At 37.9% G+C, this 20721-nt stretch overlaps 1 protein-coding gene across 5 annotated transcripts in view; it reads left to right on the forward strand.

The window, feature by feature from the left end:
* Window positions 1–20721, forward strand: part of CNKSR2 (connector enhancer of kinase suppressor of Ras 2) — a 370061-nt gene that overhangs the window by 267425 nt on the left and 81915 nt on the right. For all 5 annotated transcript variants that reach the window (XM_030574665.1, XM_030574679.1, XM_030574688.1 and 2 more), the window contains 4 exons: window positions 10005–10053; window positions 10821–10993; window positions 16154–16227; window positions 19044–19115. In XM_030574665.1, the coding sequence (XP_030430525.1) occupies window positions 10005–10053; window positions 10821–10993; window positions 16154–16227; window positions 19044–19115 (368 nt within the window). The remainder of the gene's footprint in view (window positions 1–10004; window positions 10054–10820; window positions 10994–16153; window positions 16228–19043; window positions 19116–20721) is intronic.

Genomic DNA, 20721 nt, shown 5'->3' on the forward strand with positions numbered 1-20721 from the left:
AAAATCAGGACGGGGATGGGGAGTAATAGGAGCCTATATAAGAAAAAGACCCAAAAATCGGTACTGTCGCTATAAAATCAGGACATCTGGTCACCCTAGGCAAGAAGGAACTGGAGAGGTGACCGGTCCTATATGTGGCACCATGAAGGCGCAACTCCAGGGGGCTCCAGAGCTGACCCGATGGCTGCTGCTAGGGGAAAATCCTTCTGGCGAACTGTGCATGTGGCACACGCACATACCTAATTGGAATGTACATGAGCAACGCATCTCAAAGAAGAACAATTACGAGAAGGAGAGTAACCATTTCTTCTCTTTGATAAACCAAATAGATTGAACTCATTGAATCTGTCTCTATAAGGCACGTTTTCTAATATTTTAATCATTCTCGTGGCTCCAACCATGGAGAATCAGGTCCGTTGTCTATGTTGTATGGTTTATGAAATTATATAGAAGTGGTACAGAATGAAAAATTAATAACAAAAGTACTGAAAATATAATTTAATGAATTGGGTAACATTCAGACTTTAAGGTCCATTGTTTTGTGCCTTTCCTGTGTATGCAAACACTTAGGCAAATTAGCACAATGTTTTTTAAGTGAGCAAGTTTTTCTAAGCACTGCTCCTGGGATGCTTTGAAGATTGTTCAGTCTTAGTCCCAGCAGGATTACCAGTACTCCCAGTGTGTCAAGGTTTTTTTACCCTACCTTGAACTTTAGCATCCAAAAAGTGGGGACCTGCATGATCACTTTTAAGCTTAATTACTAGCTTAAATTTGGTGCGCTGCCACCAGCCAGAAGTCTGTGTCTGGCACACTTCTGTTCCCCCAAAACCTTCCCTGGGGAGCCCAAGACCCAAACCTCTTGGGTCTTAAAACAAGGAGAATTTAACCATCCCCCACCTTTTCCCCCCAGACTCTCCCCTCCCTGGGTTGCCTTGAGAGGCTTCACACTGATCCAAACTCTTTGAATCTTAACACAAAGAGGAATTAACCATCCCCCCTTCTTTCCCCACACCAATCCCTGGTGAGTTTAGACTCAATCCCTTGGATTCTAAAACAAGGAAAAATCAATTAGGTTCTCAAAAAGAAAGCTTTTAATTAAAGAAAGAAAAGGTAAAAATTATCTCTGTAAAATCAGGATGGAAAATGCTTTACAGGGTACTCAGATTCATATAGACTACAGGGACTCCCCTCCCCCTAGCCTGAGATACAAAGTTACAGCAAACAGAGGTAAAAATCCTTCCAGCAAAAAGACACATTTGCCAGTTGAGAAAACAAACATAAAACTAATCCGCCTTGCCTGCTATTACTTACTATTTGGCAACATGAAAGACTGATTCAAAAAGATTGGGAAGCCTGGGTGTACGTCTTGTCCGTCTCAGTCCCGAGAGCGAACAACGAACAAAAAACAAACAGCACAAACAAAGACTTCCCTCCACCAAGATTTGAAAGTATCTTGTCCCCCTATTGGTTCTCTGGTCAGGTGTCAGCCAGGTTCACTGAGCTTCTTAATCCTTTACAGGTAAAAGAGACATTAACCGTTAACCATCTGTTTATGACACAGTGCTACACCACTCTCATGCCCACAGTAGCCACAACCCTGCAAACTATCAATCAGCACTGCTGGTGGTTTACTGTCCGCACTGTAAGAAGAATAACTCTTTCTTTTTTGCACTGATGGGGTTGGGGAGAGGAGTGTGTGTGAGTATCTTCCTGCCCTAGGAAAGAGGATATTGGCTTTTGCTTTGTTGCCTAGTATCCTAGCTTGTGACTCAGCCAGTTCATTTCTGCTCTTGTATTTGTGAAAAATGTAAATGTAGATTAAACATCAGAAAATGATACTATTTTTATATGCCAATAATTTCCTTTTGTCCCCTTTTCAAATATTAATCTTTATTCTGACACTAACTCTAACCAGATGAGATTTCTTACTCTAGAGAATTTTGAATTTAGAATGGCTCTCAGTACTGTAACTCAGGGATCACTACTGCAAGCTTATGATTGAAAAACAAATGTTCATGTTACCTTTCCCCACACTCTTGAGATGTTCTGTTTCACTTTGCACTTAAAGGAGATTCCTTTAGGATCAAAGAAGGCAATATGCTTTGCTTTGTATCCTGGAACAACCAGTTCTTTTACCACCTTAAATCATGAGAGAGGAAAAATGGTGTGATATGACTTTTAGTAATATTTATAATGGATGAGTTACAGATACTAAAATGCTCTTTCCCTCATTTCCCTGTGGAAACTTTCCCTGCATGTTTTCTTGGATCAAGGACTGCCTGACTTCAGCACTGATGTGTGCAGCTGTTCCTGGCAATATGATGCAATGATAAAGAAGCACAAAGCGCCACTTGCTGGAAATGTCTTTTTAATCCAGAAGGGTATGAATTCAGTGAAATTTCCAGCTCTTGGAACTAATTATAACAACACATACTTGGTAACTTAACCAGTAGATGGAGGTTCTTTCATCATGAATGGCACAAAGAAATTTGACCAGCTGGACAAACAAGATTGTTTTGAAATTTTCTTCTTCAGAAGATGAGCAAGAGAACAGTACGCTAATTGTAAATGTTCTCTCCATCAGATTCTTTGGTATAAGTCTGCCTCTCTAAGAGGCTACTCTATGCTGATTGCCTGTTCCATCAAAGCATATTATAAACACCTTCCTCATAACTCTAGAAAACATTTGATTCTTGTTAAAATGGGAGCACAGTCTTGCAAATAAGTCCATTAGTATATTTCTTCTGTATTGCTACTTGTTTTCACCAGAAACTTGATTTAGTTTTAGAAGTCAGAGCAGATGCTTTGTATTGCCTGTCTTATTCATATAGCTTATATTTCAAAGTGTCTAAGGGAGAGTAGTTTACAAAGATGTATTGTCTGGCATTCAAAACGCTAGAGCAAAATTCTGCCTTCATTACTGTGGCACAGACAGGTACAAGGGGAATGGCAGCCCCCAAACAGGGTGCATGCAGGCTGAATGGTGGCTGAGAGAGAACTGACTGGGGTAACATGCCCAGAAACATTCCCTGCTGCTGCAGAAGTAGCTGTGTATACACTCCTGTCATAAACACCAACTAGCATCTGTAGCGTGTGTGCAGGAAACTCATGGCCTGGCTTCGTCCACAGCCCCCAGTATTCTTCTAACTGTGGTAGATGATTGAGTCATTCTCACTCACTCTCCCCGCCCCAATGGCTCTTTAAGTATGAGGGTCATAGGGCCAGAGAGAATGACTCTGCAGCCTGGTGGCTAGGGCACATACTTGGAAGCGCCAGGGTCCAATCCCCCACTCCAGTGATGCTTTATTTATACATGATGGAACAGCGTCAAAATGAAGGAGCCCCACATCAGAAAATCCTACAGCTCAGTGGTTAGACCACTCTCCTGGGAGGTGAGAGACCCCTATTCAAATCCTTTCTCCCCATCAGGCAGAGCAGGGATTTGAATCCAGGTCTCCCAGTTGAGTGCTCTAACCAGTGGCCTAATGGGCAATATCCATCCTGTGTTTTGATGGGACCCAATCTGGTAGATGGCATCTGACCACACCAACCAAGTTAGGCCCAGTGTGTCACTTAGATATCCCTATCCCAGTTCCTGGATTGCTCTGTGCCTTAGGCTGGAGATAGGCACCCACATGTCAAGAGAGAGACAGCAGTGCACATGCCCAGAAACAGAAACTTAGATGCCTTGAGAATTCTACAGCAGAAATTTTAGGCACCAAGTAAGTTTAGGCGCTTGTAGGGTTAGGCGATAGCCAAGTGGATTGCAGTGGTGTAAAACTGGGATTTAGGTTCTGGGGCTCTGTCTGTAAAGCAGCAAAATACTTAAGCACATGCTTAACTTTAAGCATTCAGGTCATCACATTGAACTCAATGTTAATAATATAAAGTGAGAAAATATTTAGTATTTTCACTCCAGCTTTTAATATTTACATGCTATACAAATTAAAATTGTGATATCACACACATACCATATATCACTGAATATTGAGTCTAAGCAGGATTAAACATTTCTCTGTCTTCACCAAAGAATAAATGTAGTAGATTTCAAATGTAGTAGATTTCAAATCCCTGGTGACTACTTTCCTGCATAAGAGATTTTTGCACTGGTGTAGCTACACTGACTTAGCCTTTAAAGCCAGGGAAGCTACACATCAGTGTACCTGCCTTAGTGCTGAAATTTCTATTGTAGTCAAACCCTCAGAAGCCATCTTTTCAAATGCCATCACCTCATAAAAAGAGAAGGAGGGAGAAAGGAAAAGCTCCTGGAATGTCTTAGATATGGCATCAGTAGTAATAGTTCCCTGAAAGTTCCAAATAAATTTCTGTTAATGGTTAAACGTCTTCATTCCCGCCACATAGCACTAACAAAAACAACGCTTAATTATCATTTTCTGCAGAAATTCTTTGATTCAAAGATTCACATGTGCATAAGGTTATATTTTTAAATTATAACAGTGTCGAGCGCCACCTAAATAAATTCTATCTATCACTTGGCTATTTTTTCAGTTGCAGTCTCGAATTCTCCAGTTAGAGGCAATTCAGTCAATCTAGCATCAAAGTGAAGAATTCTTTTCTTCTCTTTCTTTTCTGAGTTCCCAAATGCTTCCAGTCACAACTCCAAAACACTAGGGACAGGCTCACCAAGAAAGTAAACAAGCCAAAATGTTGTTAGTAAATAAAAAAAAAATTACTTGCAAATATTTGTGTGTCTAGAACTTCCTCCCCTTTTGCCACACTGTTTTTCACAGCATCTTTTATTCACTAACTCGTGACCATTCTGCGGAGGTAATATTTATTCATCAAAATGTGTTTAGCAAGCAAACATCATAAAAACAAGCATGAATAATGTTCATGTTTTCATTCTCACTAGGAGAGCTGCAGCAGCTGTTTTGTAAGTTCTTTGTGGAATGGGAGTTGGAAAGAGAAATAAAAATAAAACTTTTTTTAAAAAGCAACACTAGTGAGATCGTGTGGTGAAAAATTATTTCAACCACCACCAAGCAGGGTTGAACAGGGCTATCTAGTCTGGCAGGGATTAACCTGGTCATCCATCTGTGTGCTTGAGGGCAGCCAGGCCGTGAAGAGAGGAGAATAACTACAGTGGCACACATACCCCTCTGGTACCTCCTGGCCTGGTAGTATCAGAGGTATATGCTATGCTATGCATTTAGAAGACAATCTGAGGAGCTGGAGAGAACAGTGGCAAGCAGCAGGTGCACCAGGTAAAGAAAGCAGCACTACAGCAGTTGCCAGTAGTTTCCTCCCGTGCTGACATCAACAAAGTGCTCGTGCTGGGTCCACGCATGCACGCGCATCAGAGAACAAAGAGCACCAAGACAGCATCCTCCATGACAGTATGCAAATATTGGAGATACGTGTCACAGGTCAAGATAACTGCACATGGATTCCCCTTCAGTGATTCAACAAGGACACCCACTCTCAGTCTATCTTAAGTACAGCATGCATCTGAGACAAAATTAAAAGGGAAAACATTCCATTAAAAAGAATTATTTTGATTTTTTTCTGCTATTAATGCACAGCAAGTTTGGCATAAATCAGTCCATCCCAGTATTGTCAAATTTCAAATTAATTAGCTTTTAACACTAATAACTATTTCTGAGGAACCAAAATTAAACAAACTGCCAGTTAGTAATTTTGCAAATTAACTACTAAGGGGAAACAGCTGCATAAAAATTTCCTACAGTGAGAGCCCAATCTGGTAGTCTATAGATTCAGTGATGCAGATTCAGGCCCTTAATGCATTTTAGTTTGAATTATCTTGAGATGCTTAAATGCATTAGAAAGAAAACACCACATATCTTTGAGCTCTTTCTTTACTACTCTTAAAATAGGTGTGTTTTAGTGGTTGCGGTTGCAATGGAAATGATATAATTTAAGATTTTTTTTATAGTTTATCTTTGATGCTCTGGTTTGGGCATGTGTATCGTTCAAGCACTTTAGTGTTGGTGTATTACTAAAACAGGAGACATTGAGTCCATTCAAATAAATGAGATTTAGGATAATGGAGGAAGTTTTCAGTGTAATTATGGCATGAATCGAAGTGGCCCTGCTTTTGGAATGAGAAGTTTTGCTAATTGAAGTTGTGGTGTATAGCATATCGTTCAGAGCATGAATAAAATGTTGGAACCTTTTTCATTAGCAACTATTTTTACTTGAGTTGATGTACCCTTTGTTTTGTATTTACAGTGGCAGTATAGTTTCCATTCTATCAGTTATGCTGAGTAACTAATACGTAAGGTTCAGATTCTGTCATGGGTCTTTTTAGTAAAAGTCATGGATAGGCTTTAAACAAAAATTCACAGAAGCCCGTGACCTGTTGCTGACTTTTACTGAAAATATGGGGGCTCTGGCCCCAGGCGGCTTCTCCAGCCCCACTGCTGTGGGGCAGGGGCTGAAGCCAAAGAAGTCACGGAGGTTCATTAAAGTAATGGAATCAGTGACCTCCATGACAAAGTCATATCCTTTACTAATAACTGTCTTTCTTAAGTGGGTTTTAGCCCACAAAAGCTTATGCCCATATAAATTTGTTAGTCTCTAAGGTGCCTCAAGGACTCTTCATTGTTTTTGCTGATAGAGACTAACATGGCTACCACTCTGAAACCTGTCTTTCTTTTGTATGTAAAACCAGATTCCTTTTTAATTTCAGGATTATTCTCAAAATGTGTAACAGAGATGAATTCTTGAAAGCTGGGGCCAGTCATCTATTTAAATATAGTAGGTAAAACTTAAAGGTGTATTGAAATCAATACTCTACATTGTAGCTCATTAAAAATATTTCAGTATCCAATCTGATAAGCCATTGATGAATAGAATTTTGCAGCAAAATATGAGTTTGATGCAGTGCTATGGGTTGGTTTTGCTGAATTCATAGGATTTAACACTTTATCTTTTTATATGTATGGCATGTTCCAGACCTAAATAGAAAAGGAGAAAAACAGTTTAGGGACAGAGTGGAAAACCAATATCTAATAATTGGTGAGGAGTTGCAGTTAGACAGTTGATTGCATTCAGCAGCAGCATGGGAGTCTGTAATCACTGTGTTGCCATGCAGCACCAATAGAATAAAGAAAGAAAGAAACATTTTGGGAACTACATGTGGCCTCAGTGCAGCCCCTCCTGTGAGTATGCAGTGGAGTCATTAGGTCCATTTATACGTACCATTCTAAGAAAATGTCATCTCCAAGGTGAAACTGGAGCTAGTTTTGTTCTGCATAGAACCAGTCAAACAAACTAAAAACCTAAAATCTAAATAAGAAGGTAAGTTGAGGCCTGATCCAAAGCCCATTGACGTCAATTGAAAGGCTCCCAATGAGCTTTGGACCAGGCCTTTCATTATTATCTCATTGAAAGTGCTAATTCAGAACACTGAATTGTAATAAAACCTTTCTGCTTTTCAGTACAATATACTATGGACAAAAATGGCTATTTACTTGCATTATTTTGAGGTGACAAAGATCGATACCCCTTCGCTAACATCACCTCCAAAAAACCCCAAATTCAGCAAGGTGGAAACTCATTCCTGCAGAGCACACTTAGATTATATGTTCAGACCGGAAGCACTTTTATAGCTTATGTTTAAAAAACAAAACAAAACACCTTTTTAAATGTATTAAGTATCACTTAGGAGAAATAAGCAAAACTTCTCCTTTCCAGTTTAGGTGATTTAATCATGGAAAATACTTAATACAGGAAAGTCAAATGAAATAAAATAGTGGGGGTTTTGCACTGACAGCTGTTAAGGATTTTTTTTTTTAAAATATTAAACTGTCTACACTGAATTAAAGTAAGATTTGCAAAAGTGCCTAAATGCCTTAAGAATACAAGTCACTCACACACTTCTGAACATCTCACCCTAAATCTTTCCTTCTAGGGAAATACAAACATATTTAAGCCTGTATAAATAGACCCATTGAACTTGACTCAGAATTGGAATTGGTTTCCTCTAATGAGGCTTTGCTAGCTGGGTCCAGTGGACTAGCACCATCAGAGGAAGGAAAGGGACTAGACACAGTCAATCAGGAGTAGTTGTCCCCACACTTACTACCAAAGGCGGGATGATTTCAAGCAGGGCCTTGTGGATTTTTTCCAACGTGGAACTCCCATAATGTAATCACTCTTTCATTCCCCTAAACCACTCCACCCAATCCCATATACTCTGATGCTATCTAGGATCAGACAGGGTGAAGATAGGGATGATTGGCCTTCCCCAGTGCATTTTCAGGGATCAGAGTCCAGGCCAGCTGCTTGGTTTCATGATGTTACTGTTAATTATTGTGCAGTATTGTTATATGGATTTAATTTGCTGTTTGAGAATTTGTCAGAACTTCGAAGGGGGAAACCCCTTGCAGATGGAGATGGGTTGTCCCTTTCCCATAATGTGAACATGTGAGCTAAGTCATGACTTATATGCAAGAAGTGGGAAAGAGAAGTTGGGTATGGAAAGGACCTGAAAATAAAAAGAGCCTTATAACATCACACTCCATCCTGCTTTGGGAAGGTTTATCTTATTTACTAGGAGCAGGCTTCAACCCAGTGCGGCCATCAGTATTTTAATTTTGATTTATTTGTAACTAGTTGGACGAGGAGGTGCCTGAAACTTTTGGTTTTTATATTGGCTAAATAAAAGTTGAAGTGAGAGGTATTTACACTCAGACACTCTTTTGCGAATTGTATTGCTGTTACCAACAATATATTAAGCTAAATACAAGGCAACTAACACTAAAGTGGTGCATGTTTTTATTATTATTATTATTATTATTATTATTATTATTATTATATTTTTCACTCACTGAATAATGCACATTTATTGGTAATAGAGTCTTATAGCAGACATGACCCTGTAGTGTAGCCTTTTATCAGCTACGCCCTAAATACTGAGATAATTCAGTGATGACGTTATTTCTGTGCCAATACTTAAAATTGCTTGGGTGTGTCGACTCTTGGTTACTAGGTTCAGTCAGGACCAGGTAAAGGCAGGGGCAGCTCTAGGCATTTTGCCACCCCAAGCACGGCAGGCAGGCTGCCTTCGGCGGCTTGCCTGCAGGAGGTCCCTGGTCCTGCGGATTCGGCGGCAGCCTGAAGGAGGTCCGCCGAAGCCGCGGGGCCAGCAGACCCTCCACAGGCATGCCGCCGAAGGCAGCCTGCCTACCACCCTCACGGCGACCGACAGAGCGCCCCCTACGGCTTACCACCCCAAGCACATACTAGGTGTGCTGGTGCCTGGAGCCGCCCCTGAGTAAAGGACATAACTTTGTAAGTCAAGGGTCTTTAGTTGTGGAACTGTCTCGATCTTCCATATCTTTTGGGACTGATAATAATATGGCTCATTTTTTTCAGCAGATTTCTCCCTGAGTTTTGTTTTTGGACCCCTTCCTTTTTTTTTTCCCTCAATTTCTCTCTCTCTCTCTCTCTTCCCCTTTGTTTATTTATACATAATGCAAAATAGTATAGCAGTCAAAAATTCAAATACTGAAGGCATCTACAAGCAAATCTGTAAAGTCCCAGCCAAATCTTTCTAGCACCATCAGAAAAATAGTCATAAAGCATTGAAATAAAAAAACCACATTCGCTATAATCAGACATTAAGATCAGCTATCCAACAGACCACCAAACAGAACTAAAGGACTTCCCCCACAGGAGCACTACCACTCTAAAAGAGTGAAAAATGTCCTGTTAACACAAAACATATTGGAAAAAAAGAATGCCTGTTTCTGAGAGAAACTTTAGTTCTAATTGGTGAGTTGATTTTAACATGCTGTATTGTTTTCCTTCAACAGTTCATGAAAGTCTGAAATAAAATTGTATTTTTCCACTGTTGCTAGAAATCTGCCTGGGACATTTTTTAGATTTTGCATGGTAATACTTTTGGTGTTCAAAGTTTTGATTGCTATTTTTATAAGAATTTAGGAAGGGCTTGGAACACACTGACTAAGTACATTGTTAGTTTTTCACTGCTTTTCTGTGTCTTCATTTGCTTACAGACCTTTCAGCAGTCTTCTCTACAACAGAAAACTAAAAAGAAAAACAAAGGTAAGCATTAAATGGGTACTTTTTGAAGTGATGGTAGAAAATAGAAATGTGAATATTACTTGTTAAAATATTGTAGTATTTTACAGTTTGCAATTTGTTAGCCTGAACCAAATTTATAGTCATCAGTTATCCATATGACAAAACTATCCAACCAGGATTAACAGCCCTTCTCTGATTCACCACATCTTAACTATATTCAACATTCTCTTTTACAGAAGTCTGAGCATGTTACTGAATTGTACTATGCAGGTTTTGTGGGTCTTTCGAATATTAGTAAAGATGTACTTGTCAAAATATTGACCAATATAACCCAATTTTAATCTTTTTAATATATATTTTTAAGCAGCCGTACCTGTATGTACAGTCATATGTAGCTATTTGTGTGTTTACATATGTTGCCATGAAATGAACAATGAAGATGTACATAAACATATGTACCGACATAACACTGTATTTGTATATCTTGTCCTCCTTTCCTGTAGAATCCATCTTGTTGCCTTCATTTATTGCATTTTGTCTTGTGTTTAGATTACAAGATCTGTAAGATAAGAGAATATATCTACTTTTTTTCTTTTACCATGCACACGTTTTGTTGCTTGATTAAAAAGAAATAAATAATGATGAAGAAATTGTTATTGAAATATTTCTGTTAAGTTTGTAAAGATGGACCAGATTTTTAGAGAAATTTAGCATTTTGTGTTTGATTAAATGTATAATGTGAAGTCTTTCATATATACTCATTTCAATTTAACTATTGGCATTTTTAGCTCCTATTCCTGGTAAGAGCAAAAGGCGGATTTCCTGTAAAGATCTGGGCCGTGGGGACTGCGAGGGCTGGCTTTGGAAAAAGAAAGATGCCAAGAGTTATTTCTCCCAGAAATGGAAGAAATATTGGTTTGTTCTGAAGGATACTTCTCTATACTGGTATATGAATGAGGAGGTAAGAAATAGGCACATTCGTTGCTCATCCTGTCTAATGCTAATAAGTTCTATACTGTATTGTTTTCATAATTAGATGAAAGGTCAAATCCTATCCTGAAAACAGGCGAGTGATTTTATTCACCCAAATAATCTTACTGAAATCAGTAAAACTACTTGTATGACTGAAGTCACTCATATGCATCAGAGTTTGCAGGATTTGCCCTTTAAAATTTTTCTTTGTAGCATAAGGAAGACTGTAACTACTCACCTCTGTATTCCCATACCCTTAATAGTGTGTAATAAAGTCATCGTTCTCTCATGACAACAAAACACAAATTCAGAAGAGAAAAGCGAGAATCATTTGTCCCTCTCATAACTGAAACAACATTACAGCCGTAATTTATATTGCATTTGGGGGTACCTTATTTAGTTGTAATAAGGAATCTGTGGTATTACTAAAATCCACTGTAGTTATGCAAAACGGTCTTAAATTGTGTTCTCTTTTGATACATTGTATCTAATTTGGATTATCATTCTGAGTGCTTAATTATATACTGATAACATTGGAAGAGCATCATTAAGCTGCCTAAGACCCTGATCCTGCAAGGGTCTCTCATTTATCTAATTTATTTGCTTCTTTGGAAGAATAATTGTTTTTTAAATCCTTTTTTGGTAGAATGGACTCTGCCAGTTTGGTGAAAGATCAGAATTTCTTTTGGAAAATACAACTTTTTCCTTAATGGAACTCTTTTTATGAAACTGAGATAATCTTAAACTCTGATAGACTCTCATATAGTGAAATATATTTACATCATTTGTCTGAATTAGGGCTGTTAAGTGATTAAAAACAATAATAGAATACTGTTTATATAAATATTTTTGTATGTTTTTTCCAGATTTTCAAATATATTGATTTCAATTACAACACAGAATGCAAAGTGTACAGTGCTCACTTTATATTTATTTTTATTGTAATATTTGCACTGTAAAAATAAAAGAAATAGTATTTTTCAATTCACCTTTAATACAAGTTCTGTAGTGCAATCTCTTTGTCATGAAAGTCAAACTTACAAATGTAGAATTATGTACAAAAAAAACCTGCATTCAAAAATAAAACAATGTAAAACTTTAGAGCCTCCAAGTCCACTCTGTCCTACTTCTTGTTCAGCCAGTCACTCAGACAAACAAGTTTATTTACAGTTTCAGGAGATAATGGTACCCGCTTATTTACAATGTCACCTGAAAGTGAGAACAGATGTTCACATGGCACTGTTGTAGTTGGTGTTGCAAGATACTTACGTGCCAGATGCACTAAAGATTCATATGTCCCTTCATGCTTCAACCACCATTCCATGCGTCCATGCTGATGATGGTTTCTGCTCGATAATGATCCAAAGCAATGCAGACCCAACACATGCTCATTTTCATCATCTGAGTCAGATGCCACCAGCAGAAGATTGATTTTCTTTTTTAGTGTTTCGGGTTCTGTAGTTTTTGAATCAGTGTGTTGCTCTTTTAAGACTTCTGAAAGCATGCTCCACACCCTATGCCGATGAGATTTTGGATTGCAATTCAAATTCTTAAATCTTGGGTCGAGTGCTGTAGCTATCTTTAGAAATCTCACATTGGTACCTTCTTTGCATTTTGTCAAATCTGCCATGAAAGTATTCTTAAAACATACATGCTGGGTCATCATCTGAGACTGCTGTAACATGAAATATATGGCAGAATGCGGATAAAACACAGAGCAGGAGACATACAGTTCTCCCCCTAGGAGTTCAGTCCCAAATTTAATTAACTCATTATTTTGTTAACAAGCATCATCAGTATGGAAGCATGTCCTTTAGAATGGTGGCCAAAACAGGAAGGGGCATACGAATGTTTAGCAGATCTGGCATGTAAATACTTTACAACACCGGCTACAAAAATCCCATGTGAACGTCTGTTCTCACTTTCAGGTGACATTGTAAATAAGAAACGAGCTGTATTATCTTCCATAAATGTAAACAGACTTGTTTCTTGTAGTGATTGGCTGAATAAGAAATAGGACTGAATGGACTTGTAGGCTCTAAAGTTCTACATAGTTTTGGTTTTGAGTGTAACAAATAATATCTACATTTGTAAATTGCACTTTCACAATAAAGAGATTGCACTACAGTACTTGTCTGAGGTGAATTGAAAAATACTATTTCTTTTGTTTATCATTTTCAAAGTGGAAATATTTGTAATAAAAATAATCTAAAGTAAGTACTGTACACTTTGTATTCTGTGTTGTAATTTAAACATATTTGAAAATGTAGAAAAACATCCAAAATATTAAATACTTTTAAATTGGTATTCTTTTGTTTAATAGATTAAAACTGCGGTTAATCATGATTCATTTTTTAAATCATGATGCATTTTTTTGAGTTAATCGCATGAGTTAACTGCAATTAATCAACAATCCCAGACTGAATGGTTCCAATTCCTCATCAGCATGTGAATTCTGAACACTTGGGGGCAGACTTCCTTGTTTATTACTTGTCTGTATGATGCTTAGCCCTGGGAGGCATTTTGGACAGCTAGATTTTTCTTGTTATTTAAGACTATTGTGGAATAATGAATAAGCAACATGTTCTTTCTTTTGATGTGTAAATATGCTCCTGTGGCTAAGATAACTTTACTTTTTTCTCTAAGAAAAGAATGTGCTTAAAGAAATCCAGTATTGCAGGATCTGTCCTTTCCATACTTTCCTTCCAAATTACTTCAGTTATATTTTTCTCTGTACATCTGTGCCTTTAAAAAAATAAAATAAAAATAAATAAAAAGCCATACAGGACATTTAGAATATTAAAAATAATTTTGCTGGAGTATCTTTAGATCTTACATTGAAAATTAATTATTTAAGGGATCATCATCAGGGGGAGTACTAGATTGGATGCTCCTTATAGTACCAACCAGATAACTTCTATTTGTAAGATTTTATGTTTAGTCATAATGGTATGTTAGAATGTTATAAATGTTGTTATTAATAATAATAATACCAACCAAGTTTATTATTATACTGTCTTAGAGCAATGGAGAAATAAAGGCACCTCAAAGTAATACAGACTCTATGAACCTATGTGAAGTCCCTTTGAGTCCCTTTCTAGTTGGTTTTCTTGCACCAGGATGGAAAAGAGGCAGTTTACTGAATTTAAATGAATACATCCTGTATTCCTGGGAATATCTGTTCCTGTTGTCTTGAGAGAGAGAAATGACAGTGTCAAATGATTAAATGAAGGCTTGATGTATGCTTATGCACTGGTGAATGATGCACTTTTTGAAAAAGAAGAAATATGTGTAATTTATATGTTTCTGAAGACATTGCTACAAAAGCATTTTACGTAAAGATTGTGTTCCATGATGCCAGAAATCCTGATGTATTTTTCCCCCTTTGGGAGCGGTTGTGAATATCTAATATAATTTAATGGGAGCAATGACAGAGAAAATCTACAAAGCTGGAGCAATACAGTGAAAAATGTTCAAAAGAGATAGTGTTCTCTGAGAAGCAGAGTGGTACGAAAATCTAGAAAAATAAATTACAAGCATTCCAAGCATTAAAAATGAAAAACAAGTTGCTACGACAATGTGACTATAAATGGGAAACCTAAGCATGCACACAAATGGAAAGTCTTTTAGGTAGGCTAGAAGAACACATATTTGAGTTAGGTGATGAAAATCAAGAGCACAGATGGAATGGAGACTAAAATTGTCAAAGACAAAGATAGTTGTCATGAGTGTTGGAGAATGTAAGAGTTCTCTGCATGAACAATAAGAGCAGAGGTTATCAAAAACAGTAGTGGAGTGTTAATTGCCTGGTGCATGGATTCAAATAAAGGTACATCTCTCAACCTTCCAAGGACTAAATATGTGACAACGAACCAAATTGATTAATAGATACATTTTTTATTAAAAAAAATAGAGAAGGAAGAGGATGAAATTATTTGGATTCATTGCTTTAACATATATCTGTTTGCTCTAGTCTCAATTTCATGATTCTATAATAGTGATTTTAATAATTCACAGTTATAAACAGCAGTGTAACAGAGTCTGTGGGGCTAATGTATTGGTGTCCTAAAACAAATGCTGTGCTTTTAAATTGTGAAAAGTTGAGGACTGTTCACAATTACCAAGCCTGTAGAGGAGGAGGGAAAGAGTCCAACATTCCCCCTCTGTAAGTGTAATTGATAAGATATAAGAATAACTGGAGAGAGATCATTCATCTTAGCTGCAACATCATGTAAAGATAGCAAACAGTACACATTTATATTTTTTAAATTGGGTTGATTTACAGTATGTGGGGTTGTTTTGTTCTCATAGTAAAATACAGGTTGAACCTCTCTAGTCCGGCACCCTCAGGACCTGACCGGTGCCGAATCAGTGAATTTCCCAAACTACAGGAGGTCAATGCAGAGTGCCAGTGGGTCTCCATACACATGGGAAGTAGGGGTACAGAGGGTGCTGCAGCACCCCCTGGCTTTGCGCCCACCCGGGGGGGCCCCGCTGCTACCTGTAGTCCTGGTTGCCAGCTCCAGGTCCTCCCCCCGCCGTGAATCAGCTGTTTGCGGTGCTCCAGAAGCACTGGGAGGGAGGAGGAGTAGTTGGTACAACACAGGGCTGTCGGCACACAAGAGGTGTCGGGGAAGGTAGCGGGGGGGAGCCTTGCACCGGTGAATGCTCTGCACTCACTGGTTTTTCCTCATGGGTGCTCCAGCCCCAGAGCACCCATGGAGTCAGCGCCTATGCCAGCTCACGGATGTTGCCAGACCAGGGAGTGCTGGATTACAGAGGTTCAACCTGTAGTTTGCATTTCATCCTTTGAATTACTCTATCCTCAACAAACAATTAAATTACATTTTTGACATGTTTAGGCACCATGATTAAATACTGCTTCAGCTGTGAAATGGTTTCTAAGGCAGTTGGGCCTTGTCCATCTTGCCAGCCAAACTACTAAAATCATATTTACAAAAACACGTTCTAGACTAAGGTCTATGACCTCCCACTCTGGCAATACTCCCATTGATTTGCCAGAAGTACAGTAATATGCCCTACGTAGTGAGCTGGTAAGTAAAACACTCTCTGTGTTTACATTTAAGTTTTAATGGACTTTCATCTTAAGCCTCACTAACTTGAGTAACATATAGAACTGTCTCCACAGGATGAAAAAGCAGAGGGATTCATCAGTCTACCTGAATTTAAAATTGATAGAGCCAGCGAATGCCGCAAGAAATAGTAAGTGTGTTTAAAACCATACAGTGCAATAACAAAAGAAAAGGAGGAACAAGCAATCCCTTGCTTTCAAGGAGTGAAAGTTTCCTTGTTCATGATAGTCAGGTTAGAATGGAAATCATTGTAACATGATTTGGTTACATGACACAAATCATGGTAAACAGTCAGTATTCCTGTGTGGAGTGGGGAGGTGAGGGGTGTGCATGTGCTTTCAGGGTCCCACCCAAGGACACAATGAGTCTGTTGCAAAAGCCACACAATTCTCAACCATCAGCAAAATTAACTGAAACTAATAGGAATGCTTAGCTCCTTCCCACTCTATTCGCCAGCTGCACTTTAGTTGTCCCTCTTTTATGTTTTGTGGAGGAACAGACTTAATGAGTTAACAAGCAAAAATAAACCTTTTTTAAAAGCAAACGCTGAGAGATGGAGGAAGTGAAATATTACAGAGACAACATAAGAAATAGAAGAAGAGATGGGTAAAAGGAGGCCTGTTCTTTTTCTAAATCAGTTATTTACATCCACTAAATCCCTTTGCCGCTGTGGGAGTCTATGATTGAAATAAAAAGTTTTGCTAAAAAAAAAAAGTTTAGCTGTACAGTAGCTGTACATGGCTTTATTTTAAGAGTTTTTTGCTTTTCCATAGTTAATTTTTATCTGTCATTTTGTATCATTGTTTTAAAATAAATAACAATGTGTTTGAAAAAAAGCAAACTTGGGATTTATTATGGCTCTCAACTAAGTGTTTTAAATACAAAGTAAGTGAAAAGGCCTTTAGGAGACATGTTGCCAAATCCAGACACAAACCTTATTTTATTCAAAACTAACCAGGACAGTTTTCTAAGTTAATATTTCAACCATCTGCTGACGGGGGCTTCCTCTTGAGCAGGGATAAAACAATATAGCTCCACTGAAGTTAATGGAGCTACACGGATTTACCATAGCTTGGGATGTGGCACATACCTCTAAAATTACTTTTGTCCTGAGTTAGTTATATAACTTTGGCATACATAAGTATCTATCTTGCTGTGTGCATGCCTGCGTTCACACATTTTAATTCTTTCCAGTGAAATCTCTGTGCATTGCCCTGTCACAGGCAAGTGCGTGGTTTGGTTCTTTCGTATGAAGCTCACCTGGCACCCCTGTAATTCTTTCAGCAGACCTCTGGATTTTAGCTTTCGATTCACTTTCAGGTTTTTCAAGAGTGCTTTTGAAACAATGAAAACTATACCAGAGAAGCTATTTAGAGATTAAAGCTTGTCTTGATGACTTACATGGCCTTTTAAAAAGGATACTAATGTTGTTCCCATTAGTTTACATTGCTCTTTAAAGTAAACTGTTGTGTGTAATAGTCTTTAAAAAAGGTAAAAAAAAATTAAAACTTTCATCTGTGGTTTTGAGGGTTTCAGTTTTCAGTCATTGCTCTGTGTTTTTCACGGATTAAATGCAATGTGGCTCTGCTTCATTTATTTTCTTGTTAGTGAAGCAGCGTCATTGATGATGTCATTTAATCTCTGAAAACTGCACTTCATTTAAATTATTGTCTCACTCTGAATCCTGCCAACTGGGTAGCAGAACACACAAATATGATTAATAAAAAACATCCACTTGAGTGGTAAGTAAAGAAAAAAGATATTTAGTATTCAGATGACAGATGTTATAATAATTTTAAGATAAGTCAAGATGTGGGTCTCAACAACTTGATTATATCTTTTTAAACAGAGCAGATGCTGCTCAACATCTGTTCTCACTTGTGTAATGTTATTCTGTGCACTAATCTGTAAAGGAATCATTTTTGTCTAACATTTACAGATTTCCTTCCCTGACAATGCCTTTCTTTCTTCTAATACTCCTGCACATAGTCAGAGAAAAGACCAGTTGTCTGTCTAATTGATCTCCCTTGAAAACAAGGACAATGCACTTAAATATATCATACTATTTGTCTTGTTTTCTTTGACTTTGCTCTGTGTTTTGATGCAATTTTAAAGTGATCTTTGGGAGGCCATTAGTTTTTTAAAACTATTTCTATATTGTACATTATTAATAATTGACTTTCATAGAATAGTTTTCATAGCTAGATCTCCAGCTGCTTCACTATAACTTTCTGTATTTTTAGAAAACTCTCTGCACACTTTTTGTTTTAACAAATTGTTTGCAGTAAATAGATGAAATACTATTGAGCTCTCAGTGACAACTCATGTTGATTACTTTGGTGGGTGGGAAAGGTGACATCCCGTTACCCATCATGCTAGATGACCTCGTAAACACCCCGTTGGATTAAAACAGCTTGTCAAAAATCAATCAGCACATCACATTTTTCTGTTGGAATCCCAGTCGTTAGTGCTGAAGGTAATGCCAAGGGCACTGTGATGTGAAAAGTCAGAGGAATGAGAGCTTTTCTGTTATATCAAATAAACTGTTCAGTCATTTTTCTGTTCAGAAACTCTTTTGACACCTCCACCCACATAAAAACAATTGCCTGTTGTATAAACTATTTTAACTGCTTCAGCTTATCCAAATGTAACATCTATCATGTTAATAGCTGTTGAACTGTCTTTGTGCATGTTTGAATGCAGATGTTATTTAAAGATAAATTGTCAATAAAGCCTTTTAATCAGTGACAGCTGGATGGATCCCAAAAGTTATAAGGCTGAATTAAAAAAACACACACATGCTTAACCAACTTGAAAGAAAATTAAACACAGACTGTGTCATTTCATTAAATTATTTGGATTTCTAATTACCTATAATTTTGAAAAAGATGTTTTGTGTAATTATTATTTTTGCTCATTATGTTTTGACTTTTGTCTTCCCAACAGTGCATTCAAAGCCTGCCATCCTAAGATCAAAAGCTTTTACTTTGCTGCTGAACATCTAGATGACATGAACAGGTAATCAAACCTAATAAAGTATAAAACTGTATAGGGAACCATCTCTGAATACAGTGCTTTCCTCTGAAGCCAATGATAACATGTCATATATTTGTCTTCATTAAAGGTTACGTTTTAGAGTTTTAGATGAATGAGTGCAAAACAACATCTTATTTTTTTGAGAAAAACATGTTTTTAATCCCCATCCTCACTTATGGTCATGAACTTTGGGTAATGACCGAAATGACGAGATCATGGGTACAAGTGTTGGAAATGAGGTTTCTCTGAAGGGTGGCTGGGCTTAGTCTCTGAGGAAGTGTGAGGAGCTTGGCTATTCGGGAGAGCCTCGGAGTAGAGCAGCTACTTCTCCGGATCAAGAGGAGCCAGTTGAGGTAACTTGGACACCTGATAAGGATCCTCCCTGAGAGGCTTCTATTGGAACTATATCGGGCATGTCCGATAGGGCAGAGGCCCCCAGGCTACCCAAGACACGCTGGGAATCCCCCAGGAGGAGCTGGAATCTGTTGCAGAGGAAAAGGAGGTTTGGTCCTCCCTACTCTTCACGTTGCCACTGTGATCCTCACCAGGGAAAGTGGCATTAAGGAAAAAGAAGATATTTTTAATATTCATTTTATGCAAAAATGACCTCAGATTTTGTTGAAACACGTCCGAAACACATCTCTCACACGCACACACACACATCTATTCTCACCCTTGTGGAGGTAGCAAGGAAGTAAAACCAGGTGTTAGAGGGCAATGTTTCTTTAAGCTATGAGGATAGTGGTTGTGCTCTCATCACTGTGGCTGAAGAAACATGAACTGTGCAGGGTGGATTCTTCAGGAAGTAAAGCAGGTAATGATGTTCCTGAGAGTGTTACTTTTGGGCCCAGTCCATCAAGGATGCTAAAGTGTCCTCAAGTGGGAGTGTAACTGGCAAAATTCATCCCTGTGCAGAGGGCCAATACAAGGCTTATTCAACTTAAACCCAGTTTTGAGGGCCTGTGTGCACACCTCTATGTGGTGTGAATTTCACATAGAAGGCACTTAGAGTGAAATTCTGGCTCTGTTGAAATCAGTGGTGAACCTCCCATTGACTTCAGTAAGCCCAGAATTTCACCGTTAGAACCTTGTAGAGTAGACCTAACTATCTGTTCCTTAGTCCACTTTTGAGATCTTAGTAAAAATGCTTTAATTTTCCACAAAACTTTAGCAAGATCACTTTTAACTCCTCTAGGCAAACTTTATACAAGCTCTGGTAACCCCTGTCTGTTCAGGTGTTTGCTACAGCATTTTTTATTTTTCCCAGCATAAAATGGAGTACATTTATTCTGAAAAAATATACACTTGTAGCTTTCATTATATGATAAAAGAACCTAATTAAAGTTTCCCACCTTAAACTGATTGTCCTGTTTCCGTGGGCTCATGTTTGCATGTTCCACTGATAAGTGAGATGGTGAATATGCTTTTAAAACAAAGAAAAAAGACAACCTTACATAGTCCATATAACTTATTAATAAAATACCTTAGCAGTGATCAGAATGATGATATCTATAATATATTTACCATCTTTAACTGCTTTTAGGTAACAGTCAGTTTCTGGAAACTTTCATTTTGTATTGAGATCAGT

Source organism: Gopherus evgoodei, chromosome 1 (genome assembly GCF_007399415.2).
Source record: "Gopherus evgoodei ecotype Sinaloan lineage chromosome 1, rGopEvg1_v1.p, whole genome shotgun sequence".
In the NCBI taxonomy this organism is placed as follows: Eukaryota; Metazoa; Chordata; order Testudines; family Testudinidae; genus Gopherus; species Gopherus evgoodei.